The sequence below is a fragment of the Phaethon aethereus genome, assembly GCF_964289735.1.
Source record: "Phaethon aethereus genome assembly, chromosome: 16".
In the NCBI taxonomy this organism is placed as follows: Eukaryota; Metazoa; Chordata; class Aves; order Phaethontiformes; family Phaethontidae; genus Phaethon; species Phaethon aethereus.
In genome coordinates, this window is record NC_138592.1 from 17,495,877 (window position 1) to 17,510,212 (window position 14,336).

A 14,336-nucleotide genomic window follows, 5' to 3' on the forward strand; every position below is an offset into this window, starting at 1 on the left:
TATTGCACAGATAAGAGCTATGAATGCCCTCAGTGGGTTTCATATATTGGCAAAAAACAGTTTCTGCCTAAACCTGTAACGTGACAGTACAGACTCAAAGGTATTCTTCCTATCATACTCCAATTATAGCTTTTCTCTTTTTTTTTTTTCCTTCCTGTTTTCTATACTTAACTAATAAAAAAATTCCTGTGTTCAGGAATGCCCAAGCGCCTCCCCCCAGGCTTCCCTGCAGGCCAGGCTAACCAGAACTTCATGCAAGGTCAGGTGCCTTCCACAGCTCCAGGAACACCGGTGAACAGCGGAGCACCGCAGCTGCAAACTAGCCAAAACGTGCAGCACACAGGTCTGTCTGGAATGTGGTGTTCCTCATTTTTGCTTTTTTGTAGAAAATTACGCCTTTACTTGTGTAACACAGGTACCAAAACATTGCATTCTTGTCATTAAGAGGAGTTAGCTAACTGGGGCTAAGCAGGGGCATTCTGTGTGTGTTGCTAAATGAGGAAAAGAAAAGCAGGAGGCTGCTTGTGTTTTTCAAACCACTCAACTATTATTGGTTAGGACTATGGTACTAGGATCCAGAAGTATCTGTTAAGAAATTGAATGGAAGTAGCACTGAAATTCGGAGGCTAGGGATAATGAAGTTCCTTTTGTGTTGTATCTTTTTGTCCAGAAAAAAAGAAATGCTATTATCTTAGAAGCAGAACAACAAAATAATCTTGTTTTGCTTTGAAAAGATTATTTATTAGTTCTTTTGAAAGCTTTGAAAGTCTGCTTACAGTCAGTCTGTAAAAATTAAATCTTCAATTCACAAATGTCTCCATTTAACAATTCGAGTATTAGTCTTTTCTCTGGATCATGGAAACTCCGATAATGTCATTTCATCAGTACTCCATGTGTATTTATTTTGTAACCCATTACAAAAGAATCTCAACGTTTGAAGCTTATTTTGGTTAAGAATTATTCTGTTGAGTTAGGTGATATTATGGAAGATTTTCAAACTTAAGTACAGATAATAACTGAAATTAAACTTCTGTTATATCTTCTGCAGTGGGGTACATGGGAAGTACTAGTCTAAGTGCTTATTTTGAGAAGGATGGTTTTGACAACTAACATGTATCTGTAGCATCAAACATTACATCACAAGATTGCAAGTATGTCAGATATTCCAGTTCATTGGAAAAGGGATGAAAACAATTTTGGAGTACTTACCTAACATCAAAAGTTGTGAAATTCTCATACCACTCCAATCAGTTTCTTACTGGCATTTTTTTTTTTTTTTAAGGTGGACAAGGATCCGGACCTCCTCAAAATCAGATGCAAGCACCTCATGGCCCACCAAATATGATGCAGACCAATCTAATGGGACTTCATGGAAATATGAACAACCAGCAGGCTGGTGCTAGTGGGGTGCCACAAGTTAACATGGGCAACATACAGGGACAGACTCAGCAAGGACCACAGTCTCAGCTTATGGGAATGCATCAGCAAATTGTATCGTCTCAAGGACAGATGGTAAACATTCAGGCTCAGGGATCGCTGAACCCTCAAAACCAGATGATACTTTCTCGAACTCAGCTGATGCCGCAAGGCCAAATGATGGTGACACCACAAAACCAAAATCTTGGTCCTTCTCCCCAAAGGATGACCCCACCCAAACAGATGATTCCCCAACAGGGACAACAGATGATGTCTACACACAATCAGATGATGGGACCTCAGGGCCAGGTCTTGTTGCAGCAAAACTCAATGATGGAACAGATGATGACCACTCAGATGCAAGGAAACAAACAGCCTTTTAGTACTCAAAATCAGTCCAATGTTATGACGGGGCCAGCTCAACTGATGAGAGGACCAACCCCAAACATGCAAGGAAACATGGTGCAATTCACTGGGCAGATGATGGCACAGCAAGGCCCTGTGAATGGTAATCCTTCTCAGGTTATGGGAATTCAAGGGCAAGTTTTAAGACCCACTGGACCTGGTCCTCACATATCTCAGCAACTTGGGGATACTACTACCACAACAAATAATGATGTGAACTTGACACAGATGTTACCTGATGTTCCTGTGCAGCAGCCAAACATGGTGCCTTCTCATATGCAAGCAATGCAAGGAAACAACAGTGCTTCAGGGAGTCATTTCTCTGGCCACGGGCTGCCTTTCAATACAGGGTTTAGTGGAACACCAAATGGGAATCAGATTTCCTGTGGGCAGAATCCTGTTTTTCCTGTCAATAAAGATGTTACGCTCACAAGTCCGCTCTTGGTTAACCTTCTACAAAGTGATATATCAGCAGGACACTTTGGTGTGAACAACAAACAAAATAATCAGAATGCCAACAAGCCGAAGAAGAAGAAGCCTCCAAGGAAGAAGAAAAATAATCAACAGCTAGAACAAACAACGTAGGTTTAATATTACATTGTTTTTATAAGGGGCATGGGGAAGCTCCACAGGCAACTTGACAAAATTTTTTCAGCAAGTATGGGGTGAGAAAGGACCTGTATTATTTCACATTCTAGAAATTTCTCTCAAGTTAAACAATAACCTACTGGCAAGTTTGCCACTGGAAAGTTCATTCAAGATTGAAAAAAACCCGCATGCAAACATCCCAGCTCAGATATAAACCCAATTATAACAGCACCATTCCTTACATGTAGTGGGTAAAGGGAGTGTAGAATGTAGCACGTGGTGCCACAGCCCTTGGAAGAGGCGGCTGCCTTTTTTTAAGCAGTCTGACAGCCACGACCAAAGGTTGGGAAGTACTTTCAGAAGAATTAGAAGCCTCTATGTAACATGTGCAGTAGGGACCTTTTGGGGGTTGTTTCCTGTATTATATGTATATCCTGACATGTGTCTGCCTGGAATTGAGCTGGACTTCTCTCTTAGTTGAAGCTGCAGCTAGAATTTGGAAGGAAGAATCTGGTACTTTCTGGGTATGAGGATAACGAGCCCAAGTGGTGCTGGTCTGCCTGGCCTAGGAGAGATTAGGAAGGAAAAAACCCCACAGCTCTTGAGAGGGAAGAGGCAAATGGATAATATTGGGAGATAATGAATGAATGTACCTGTTTAGTGGAAATATGAGATGTTGAATCTCTTCATTCCTCTTTGGCCAGCATATTCTTCACTGCCCAGCTGTCCTGTAACCTTTTGCTGTTGGCAGTCTACCAATACCAGCACAGGGTGGTAGACTACTGCTGTTGTACCATTATCCAGCTGAAGTGGTAAAGGCAGATATGCTATATCCAATTATTTTAATGCTGCAGATGAGCCACAGGGTCACTGACAGGAATCCACCTGATGGAACACCTGGGGATTGTTTCCAGTTAGTTTTAGAAAAAAATGGAAAAACTTTGCACAGAAAATTATAACACAGGAATATCCAAATTTCAAAGTTAAATTCCTAAAAACAAACAAAAAGGTAGCAGTGGCACATTAAGCTACTGGTGTGGCTCTGGTTCTAGCAGTCCCACTCCTTTGAATAATCATTATAAGTCTTTAACCTGAAGTTTATGCTACCTTTTCCAGAGACAGATGTCCAGTTCAGTGCAAAGAGTGGATGGCATTCAAGTACTAAGCAACTGTTCAATATTTTATTTTTTCCCTTGGTTATTCAATGTGTAGCCCCAACCTGCATTTTCTGCACAATGTCAAGATTCCTTCGTGAAGATGGAATTAATTTTCTCATGGACATTTTAGTTCTGGACTGAAATGACTCGCATCATCTATAGCAAATGATCTTTTGTGACAATCGTTAATTGGCTTAACTAATACTAAAATAAAGTGCAGGAGCTGTTATGTGGTGCAGAAATGCTGCCTAGCAAAGGTAAAGCAAAGCACGGTAATTTAATAGGCCTTGAAAAAAGTCTTTCACTTACCTGATATATAATTATATATGGTCATGGTATGGCCTACCAGCTCAGCGCTGCTGCAAAACAGGCCATGTGATTTCAGATTAAATCTGAAGGAGTACCCCAGTCTATGGCCAGCTGTCAAAACCTGGTTAACATAATTCAGCTAGGATCAAGTGGCCAAGCGTGTGGGTAGACCGCGACTTTAGGGTGACTTGGAAACCGTAACTGACACACCAGCTCTTCTCTTGCAGTGCCTCACTCGTTATGCCTCGTCAGCTTCTGAAGCGCGTAGAACAGGGCTGCTCCGTGCCCAGGCGGGTGGTCGCAGACAGCCACATCCATCCCGCTGCGTGCTGCCGCAAGGAGCGGCGCAGGCCGTGGGTGATGACGTGCCGAGCTTTCAAGCTTTGGTAGTCTTTGGCTACATGGAAGGGAGGTACATGAGGGCACGTAGGTGTGCTCATTTTGCCATTCCAGAAATTTTAAGTGCAAGTAATTTGGCAAGAATGGGTTGTAACAGTATGTTGCACAAGGTAGTGTCGTGTGGTCCAGTTGTGAAGAATAGTAGTAGCATAACTGTAGAACGTGCATCGTCCTGCTTCTGATACATTAGGTCCTGCAGAGAGTCTCAAATGAATAGCGGGCAGATATTTTCCTGTTTGTTGTTCACCTGACATTCAAAGTTATCCAGATGTCTTTCAAACGCTAACAATGTCTTATTTTTCTTTGTATCAAAAACATTGATGTTGCAGAGCCACTACCCAACAGCAATTTGTATAGTACCGGTAGGCACTGATGATAATTTGCAGCAAAGTAAAATATGCAAACTTTGTGTCACTATTAGTCATGTGCATCTTTCACGGGAAGTGTGGTTTTGGTTTGTGTTGTTTTTTTAATGCCCCAAATCAAAGACAAAAATGGCCTTGTATTCCTAGGTAGGAGAGATCTGGTGCTATGTGAAGAAAAAAAAAAAAAAAAAAATCTTTGATTCTAAATAGTTTCCAATAAAATAATAGTAACCACTACTGTAGCGAGCTGTCTTGCCATGGAAATGACAAAGGGTTCAGGGGGACCAGACGAGTTGGCACACTCTTCTGAAAAGAAAATTAAAACCCATTAAATGTTCCAGAAAAGCCTTGTTAGGATTTTGTTTTCATTGGTCTTACTGATGATCACCCAGCTTCAGTGTGGCCTGGGAATATCAATAAATGGATATATAAAGCTCTCCTCTGATCTTACAAAGCCCCACAAGCCTATTTGCTTGTTAAAAAGTTTTTCACAAGAAGAGAAACCTAAATTACAGCTTTCCTGTTGAGCTGTGAAAACTCGAAAGAATCCCTAGCTCTTAAATAAAGGCTTTTACTCAGATTTCGGTGTACTTAACAAAGGAAATACCACTTTGTACTTATTCTGTCACTTAAATTTTCGGTGACCATTACCTTTCCATTGCTACCTGCAGAATGCTGGTTTGGCACCTGATTCAGATTAGCATTTTGTTTCTTAATGGGCTATATATTAATCAGTTTATCCTTGCAGGAGCATTAAGAAGGGAGCTATCCTTGTAAATGCTTTTGAGATTATTCTCCAGCAAAGGGAGGGCGACTGCAAGGAAGACTGGCTGTAACGCCTTCCTGCCTCATTTGCTCTCGGCTTCCTTAGCATCGTTAGGCAAGCTCAGCATTTTCCTGCTTTGGAGTTGCTGATTTTTTTAAAATCTGATTTGGATCACTTTCTTTTGCGTTGGAAGGAAATAGGATGCTTTTCATCTTGGCTTCTTCTTTCATTCTTCCTCAGAAATTTCAGAATTCAGAGCAGCAAACCTTGTGTGGAAATGCAGCTAATTTGATAAACACTAAAAAAGATTCTGGGTTTTTTTCTTAGAAAACGTTTCTGAGATCTAATAATAGAGTAACATAAGTACCATTACTAATATGGTTTGTAGACTAAGCCATATTGGAATCTAAATAGGATAAGTAAGCTATTGAAAGAGTTTATTCAGCTGAGTCTAAATTAGTTTTAAGGGTTTGCTTAACTGAGCAACTCAGCATTGGAATGAAAACCAAGACATTTCAGAAAACCAGGTTGTTTAGAAGTGATTGCATCTGTTTTCTGAACTTGAAGACTGTAGATAATGGGATGTAAACTGAGGAAAAAGATGCTAGATGAAATGTCATTGTAGATAAAACGTGTTAGTTAATTCTATTAAATACATGCACAAACAAGCAGTTCTTTAATGTTCCCCTGTGCCCAGGCCATAAACATCACATATCTGGTAGAATAGAAATAATACGCTTGGTAAAATCACTGCTGACATTCAGACTTGCAGTATCCAGTGTGATGTGCAGATGGTGAACAGCACTGCCGGACAAAGAAGTTTTTCTCAGTTAGATTCAAAGAGCTTTTAACCGTAGGTCTGGAGGTCACAGTCCCCCTGTACACACGGGAAATGAAACTCACTTAGCATCAAAGGACAAGTGCCTTTCTATAAAAGCAAAAGTTGTTGCTGAGCACTGTACGGTGTCAGCAGAGCTGGTTCTGCTTGCATCTGCACTGTAATTTTGTTTTTGCACACCTTATTTCAGCAAACTTTTTGGGGTTTTTTTTGGGTGGTCTTTTTTTTTTTGTCGTCTTCTGGCGTTCTCTCCACTCTGACAAGGGATTTTGTATCTGAAGGTTATGCTTGAGAATGCAGCGGGTGGAGCAAAGGGTTCACTTATTATGACAATCCATACTGTACCTAATGTACAGTTGTTGGGTTTTTTCCACATCCAGAGCAATAGGAAAGAAGAACAAATATTTGTCCCTCTCACACAAACTTATCATCGTGCTTGTTATTTGTATTCGGAATTTGGGTTTTTTTGGTGAGTGGTGTTGCTAAATATGCCCAGTGAATTTCAGCTACATTCAGAATTCAAGTTATGCTTAAATTTTCCAGCAATTATAGTAGCAGTCTTTCCTACAGTAACTGTTCTTCTTTGCTCCAAACAAAACTCATGCCTGTTTTGCAAGGTTTGTACGGCTTTGCCCGATTAGACCCATCTGGCAGGAGATGTTTTCTAAGAATAGGTTTTGCACCACAATTGTTTTCTAGGTTAAACCTGGTTGTGCAATGACGCTCTGCATCAGCTTTTTATATAATCTTTCACTGTAGCATTTTTAATCTCCCACCATTATAAAGAAATCATAAGTGGCAAATCTACAAATTTAAGAGTGTATTCACAATTTTAGGCAGCTGTTCCAGTTCACGTTGCTGGCACCTACATCAAAGGCTGCATCTCCTCTGGGTGATTTTGCTGCCAGAATTCTTGTTCATTTGTGGCTGCTAATATAATGCTGCTGGGGCATGCGTATGCATTTTGCCAATTTTCATCCAGTTTATTGATGGAGGCGTGTAAGCCTAAAACAACTGCATAACAAAAATTGCCAGTGCGCTGGATTAGAAAAAAGGTTTAACTCCAAATACTTTCCTTGGCAATGCTTGCCTGCTCAGCAGCAGTGCTTGGAACGTTCTGTTCGCCCCATTTCTTACCTTTCTTCTCTCTTGGTTTATGTTCTCCCCAGATTTGACCCACGGAAGTTCGGCAACTTTCAAGTCTCACACTGCTTTTTCGGTAGTTAATAGAACGTTAGGACAGGTCTGGGTCTCTCTGTATCAGCTTGTATGGATGCTAGAAACTGTTACTCTCAAGTAAAATTAAATAAGATAGATCTCTCCACCTTTATATACTTCAAATTCTTGTTTTGCTACAAATTTCTTTTGTCCTTGGCATTTCTGTGTGATTCTGCCTCTCTTCGTTGGCAGTGGACTTATTTTGATGTCTTTAATTTTAACCTGGACCTTTTATTATGTAGATTTCCCTACAGCCTGCATATAGTCATGAAGCCGATAAGCAGTTATGGTCTCTTACTCTTCATCCCTCTTTACGTTACAATCTCTGACCATGTATAGATAGCTATAGAAACTTGGTTTTCTCTAAGTCTGCAAAAGCTGTCTTGATTCAGTGGAAGTATTGGGCATTGAATCGGAACAATTTTAAATTTCTTAATAAAAAGACTAGAGAGTCTCCTGGAGCATCAAGTACCCCTGGAGAAAGTCTTGGGGGTACTGATGGATGAAAAACTGAATATGAGCTGGCAACGTGGGCTCACAGCCCAGAAAGTCAAGGGTCTCCTGGGCTGCCCCCAAAGCCGCGTGGCCAGCAGGACCAGGGAGGGGATTCTGCCCCTCTGCCCCGCTCTGGGGAGACCCCCCTGCAGTGCTGCATCCAGCTCTGGAGCCCTCGGCACAGGAGAGACACGGACCTGCTGGAGCGGGGCCAGAGGAGGCCCCAGCAACGCTCCGAGGGCTGGAACAGCTCTGCTGGGAGGACAGGCTGGGAGAGCTGGGGGGGGTTAAACTAGTGTCGTGGTTTAGCCCCAGCCGCCAACTAAGCCCCACGCAGCCGCTCGCTCACTCCCCCACGGTGGGATGGCAGAGAGAATTGGAAGGGTAAAAGTAAGAAAACTCATGGTTTGAGATAAAGACAGTTTAATAGGGAAAGCAAAAGCTGCTCACACAAGCAAAGCAAAACAAGGAATCCATTCCCCACTCCCCATGGGCAGGCAGGGGTTCGGCCATCTCCAGGCCAGCAGGGCTCCATCCCTTGTAATGGTGACTTGGGAAGACAGACGCCATCACTCCGAACGTCCCCCCTTCCTTCTTCTTCCCCCCAGCTTTATATACCGAGCGTGACGTCGTATGCTATGGAATATCCCTTTGGCCAGCCTGGGTCAGCTGTCCCAGCTGTGTTCCCTCCCAGCTTCTCCTGCACCCCCGCCTCCTCGCTGGCAGGCCGGCAGGAGAAGCTGGACAGTCCTTGACTGCTTAGCAACAACTGAAAACATCAGTGTCTTATCAACATTATTTTCATCCCAAATCCAAAACATAGCCTCATACGAGCTTCTATGAAGAGAATTAACTCTGTCCCAGCCAAAAGCAGCACAACGAGAAGAAAAAACTCCAGGGAGACCTTCTAGCAGCCTTCCAGTACTTGGGGGCCTACAGGAGAGATGGGAAGGGTCTCTTCATCAGGGAGCGTAGCGACAGGACAAGGGGTAATGGCTTTAAACTGAAAGAGGGTAGATTTAGATTAGATACAAGAAAGAAATTCTTCACTATGAGGGTGGTGAGGCACAGGAACAGGCTGCCCAGAGAAGCTGAGGGTGCCCCATCCCTGGCAGTGTTCAAGGTCAGGTTGGATGGGGCTGTGAGCAACCTGGTCCAGTGGGAGGTGTCCCTGCCTATGGCCGTGGGCTGGAACTAGACAATCTTGAAGGACCCTTCTGACCCAAACTGTTCTATGATTCTATGATCGCTTACAGAGCCTCAGTATCCCACAAAGTTCTGTGCTCTGGTGGGTGACTTGCAATGTCTGATACGTCAGTGCATCTCCGACACCCTGAGCTGGTCACTTCTGGGTACGGTACTGGGAGAAATGGTGGTGCCATTAAAGCAACTTTCTGTGCGTCTACCCATGATGCTTATCTATACAGATGTCACAGCAGTATGAGAGGGAAGCCTATTTAGTTCAAAAATACATATCTATATAAATTGGAAAACCTGTTGGCATTCTCTTAGTTATAAAACTCAGATTCAAGGTAGAGACAAAGGAAAGACATGGTTAAGACCAATAGGGCACCAGGCAACTTATTTCCTTTTGGGTAGTGTTTAAGGCACGGGAGCAAGGTGCAGACCTGGGCGCTGCGTTCGGGTTTGTCGTGTTGCACCAGGCGTAGTGGGGCGTTTTAGTGAGTTATTTGCAGGTCGGTGAAAAGTGCTAGGAATTAATTACTGATGTGAGGGCTGGATCTTAATTGCAATTATTTTTCTTTCAGTTCTTCAGAACCACGTCCATCTGGCCTGGAGGAGGGTGATCAGTCGTCAATGTCTGGGGAACAAGGAATGAATTTAGATAATTCAGGCCCTAAACTTTCAGATTTTGCAAGTAGGCCACCAGGTAGTAGGATTTTTCTGTGGATTATCTGAATGTAATGACTATAGCAGAGCTTTTAACTGAACTTTGTGACAGTTCTATTTTATTTGTGTTATCATTCATTCAAGTCCAAAGCTTTTTTTCCTCCTAGTAACTACTTGTTTAAGTGTTTTCTTTGAATTAGCTCAAAATGAAGAGGTGGCCACATTCTCATGTATCATCCTGCAAGTATCATACTGAATACTGTAGACTTATTCAGCAATAACATAATTGATAAAAAACTCTGTATTTCTAGCTGTAGCACAGACTGGTGCCTTGAAAATTTAGTATTAACCTATAGCTGTTTTTTCATAATTAAGAAATAGAGGTTGCCATTGGAATTATCCTTTGCATGGCCAAGGAATTTATAAGCCACATGGGTGGTTCTAGCACCGGTTTTGGCCAAGTAATACATGGCAGATTCTAATTCATACACTAGAGAATGTCAGATCTGCAGCAGATATGCTCATCCTTGTCCCACGGGGCCTGACAAACTTCTAAGTTTGTTTTAAGGATTATTAATTAGTGAAAGCCCAACTCTGCATTTGTAAGTGAAAGCAAGCCCATGGACAGTTGCAGTGACTTTTCAGGTGATGTGAATCTTGAGTAATAGCTAGTAGCTGATACAATACCCTAAGAGATCTCCAATTAAATGTCATGCAAGCCATTCATACATTAAGTAAAAATATTTCTAAGAATTAAGTAAAATCTTTGTCCTTATTTGTAAAGTTCCATCAATGTGGGTCTCGCCGAAGATAAACAGGCTTCTGGCTATACTTTCTATCTGATCCTGTTCATTACAGAAATTCTGCTTTCTCTGATCTTTGTTTGGTCTTAATGAATGTATCATATTGTCGGTTTAGGTTATCCATCTCAGCCAGTGGAACAAAGACCACTTCAGCAGATGCCACCTCAACTCATGCCACATACTCAGCAGCCACAGCCACAGCAGCAGCAGCAGCCACAGCCACCACCACAGCAAGCCCAGGCACCACCACAGACACCACAGCAGCAGCAGCAGATGATGATGATGCTTATGATGCAGCAGGACCCCAAATCAGTCAGGCTTCCTGTACCACAAGGAGTTCACCCACCTAGAGGGCCTCTGAATCCAGATGCTCAACGAATGCCGATGCAACAGAGTGGTAACATGCCGGTAATGGTTAACCTCCAAGGTCCTGGATCAGTGCCTCCATCTCCTGATAAACAAAGAATTTCCTTGCCAGGCAATCCTCCTCTGGGAAATAATGCAAGAAAAATGGTTTATCAAGATAATGTACAGAATCCTTCCAGCTCACCCCTCGGAGAGGTTTCATCAGTATCCTCCCTTCCAGAAGGAGGTGGAGCTGAAGGCCCCCCAGCATCAGGAGCTCAGAATAATTTGACATCTCATTTAGTAGTTTCACAGAACCAATTAATGATGCCGGGACCCAAACCTGGACCATCCCCACTTTCAACTGCCCAGGGTGCAAGTCCCCAGCAGCAGTCTAATTCTCTGCCTAGTGCTCTTACACACCATTTTCCAAATGTTGCCACCCCATCACAAACTTCAAGGCCTAAAACCCCAAACAGAGCAAGCCCAAGGCCATACTATCCTCAGACTCCTAATAACCGTCCACCTAGCACAGAACCATCAGAAATTAGCTTGTCTCCAGAGAGACTCAATGCTTCTATAGCTGGTCTGTTCCCTCCCCAAATTAATATTCCTTTACCTCCCAGGCCTAATCTCAGTAGAGGATTTGATCAGCAGGGTCTTAATCCCACTACCTTGAAGGCCATTGGACAAGCCCCATCAAATCTCACAATTAACAGTCAGTCTAGTTTTGCTGCTCCACAGTCACACAAATTGGAAGGTGTCGTCATTAATTCAGGAAAACAAACCAACACTGGAGGAACTAAGAGAGCGAGTCCAAGCAATAGTCGAAGGTCCAGTCCTGGATCCAGTAGGAAAACTACACCAAGCCCTGGCAGACAGAATTCAAAAGCAGCTAAGTTATCATTGACAACTCAGCAGAATCCATCTCTCTTGCAGAACATGGAATTACAAAGAAATATGATGGCTGGTCCCTCTACTTTGCCAACACCTGTGACTACAAGTTTTCAAAATAATAACTTGCTAAGTAATCAGAATCCTGCAATTTCTGTACCTGCTATGACTGGCATTCCTGAAGACAATAAAGAGAGCCTTAGTGTGCCTCAAGATAACGACTGTCAAAGTGCACAAGGTGTCCAAGGTAGCAAAGACCAGCCCAGTATTGAACTAAAAGGTATCCCTACTCCAGAAATGAAAATGTTGGTTCCAGAAGAACAATCAAAAAAAGATGGGCAAGCCTTAGACACCAGTAAGCTTCCAGTCTTGGAGGAAAGTAAAACCATGGTATCTCCAGCTATGAGGGAAGCACCAACTTCTTTAAGTCAACTTCTTGATAATTCTGGAGCTCCTAATGTAACCATTAAGCCTCCTGGTCTGACTGGTCTTGAAATGGCACCAATAGTCACCACTGGTGAGGAGCTGAAGAAGATAGCTGTCATTCCTCCGCTGCAAGATTCATCCTCGAGCAAAGAGCCATCTAATTCGCTTAGCTTGCCTCAAAATAATGAGCCCTGTTCAAATCCAGGGCACCAGGAACTGGGAGAAATAAACTCAAACGTTGCACAGAGTGTTCCTCCAGTAATGCAGAGGCCTGTCAGCTCTTCTTCTATTTCAGGTCCTTTACCCCCCAACCAGATCACAGTTTTTGTAACTTCAAACGCTATAACATCTTCTGCTAATACATCAGCACCATTGCCATCTCACTTGCAACCTGCGTTAGTGTCGACTGTTGTCACAATGCCCAACGTAGGGAGCAAAGTTATGGTTTCTGAGGGACAGTCAGCAGTTCAGTCTAATGCCCGGCCACAGTTTATTACACCTGTTTTTATAAACTCATCGTCAATAATTCAGGTTATGAAGGGCTCTCAATCAAGTACGATTCCAGCAGCCCCAATGACTTCTAACTCTAGTCTAATGCCTCAGTCGGTCGCAGTTGTTGGTCCTTTGCATATACCGCAGAATATAAAGTTCTCCTCTGGGCCTGCTCCTCCCAGCACATCATCCAGCAGCCCTGTTTCTAGTATTCCCACCAGCAGGCCACTGGTTCTTAATCCCTTGGCACCTCCTATTCAGCTGCCTTCTCCCGCTACAACTTCTTCCAATGTTCCTTCACATCTTCCTGCTCAGCAAGTCAAAGACTTCAGCCCAGAGGAGACTTCTTCTCAAAGTGGTGGGTCGAGTGACCAGTGCTCTGTTACAGCAATGCAGTCTGGACCTGTTGTTTCACCTCTTCTTACGAGTAGTCCAGGATCTGGGAACAGACGCAGTCCTGTTTCATCGAGTAAGGGAAAGGGAAAAGTAGACAAGATTGGCCAACTCTTGCTGACTAAAGCATGCAAGAAAGTCACTGGCTCCCTTGAGAAAGGGGAAGAGCAATATGCTTTGGACGGAGAAGCAGAAGGTCAGGGTTTAGAAACGTTGGTCCCAAGTAGTTTGGGCACAGAGCAATCGCCAGCAGAACTAGATAACAAAACTGTGACACCTCCAGCACCCAGTCTTATAAAACAGAGCACTTCTGGGCCTGGCAATTCGAGCGTCAGCGCTGCGGCTGCTGCTCCTGCCTCTGCGTCTCCAAGCGCGTCAACAAGCACTCCTCCTACGAGCGCACTGTCGGTTGTCACCGCTCCCGCAGTCCCGGACCTCGCACCTGCAGCACCAAGCACTAACGGTAGTAACCACGGCAGTTTACCGGCTGAGCAAACTGGGGGTGGTGTGGCGGAGGAAAAAGCAGGAGTACATCAGGAACTGCTACAAAGTGCAGGTGAGTCCGGTGCTATCCTGCCTAAGTGGAAGAAATGCGATTGCTTTTGTAAACTTCCTAGGTGCTTTTTGCACCCACGTAATAAAATTCAGACGCTGACAGCTGCTTTTTTATTTCCAATATCTGAGTGACACCCAGGCTTGTATTTCACTAAGATCCATGTTTCAGATGTTTTATTTCGGTTTCCATTTACTGCTTAAATGGGGTATTTGTTCACGAACGTATGATGCAGTAATAGAGGAGTGACTTCGCCTAACTGTTAGAAGTGGGGAGATAAAGTGGGTGTATCGGTAATGACAAAAGTAATACTTAAGATGTCGTTTATACTGGTAGATGTACTGGTATTCTGCTTCAATCTTGACAGAGACTTTTTATTTTTGGAACTTATTTCCATTTATTGACCTAATTACAATACTTCGAGTTAATAATACTAGTTCCCTCTCTGAATAACTTTAACCCTCTAGGAAAAGAGCTGAATAATCTCCAGAAAAAACACCTTATATCTCAGGAAAAATTAAAATGCTCATCTCAGAGAAATACCTGAAAAAGTCATTATAAGTGAATTGCACCCACTTAGAAACATAAAATACCTTCGCATCTGAACTGTTTTCTCCTTTACT

At 43.1% G+C, this 14,336-nt stretch overlaps 1 protein-coding gene across 1 annotated transcript in view; it reads left to right on the plus strand.

Moving 5' to 3' along the window:
• NCOA6 (nuclear receptor coactivator 6) overlaps nucleotides 1-14,336 on the plus strand; it is a gene marked incomplete at its 3' end in the record, with an annotated part of 34,492 nt that overhangs the window by 11,056 nt on the left and 9,100 nt on the right. Inside the window, exons 6-9 of the mRNA XM_082007227.1 lie at nucleotides 197-343; nucleotides 1,283-2,402; nucleotides 9,726-9,847; nucleotides 10,726-13,716. Coding sequence (XP_081863353.1) covers nucleotides 197-343; nucleotides 1,283-2,402; nucleotides 9,726-9,847; nucleotides 10,726-13,716 — 4,380 coding nt within the window. The remainder of the gene's footprint in view (nucleotides 1-196; nucleotides 344-1,282; nucleotides 2,403-9,725; nucleotides 9,848-10,725; nucleotides 13,717-14,336) is intronic.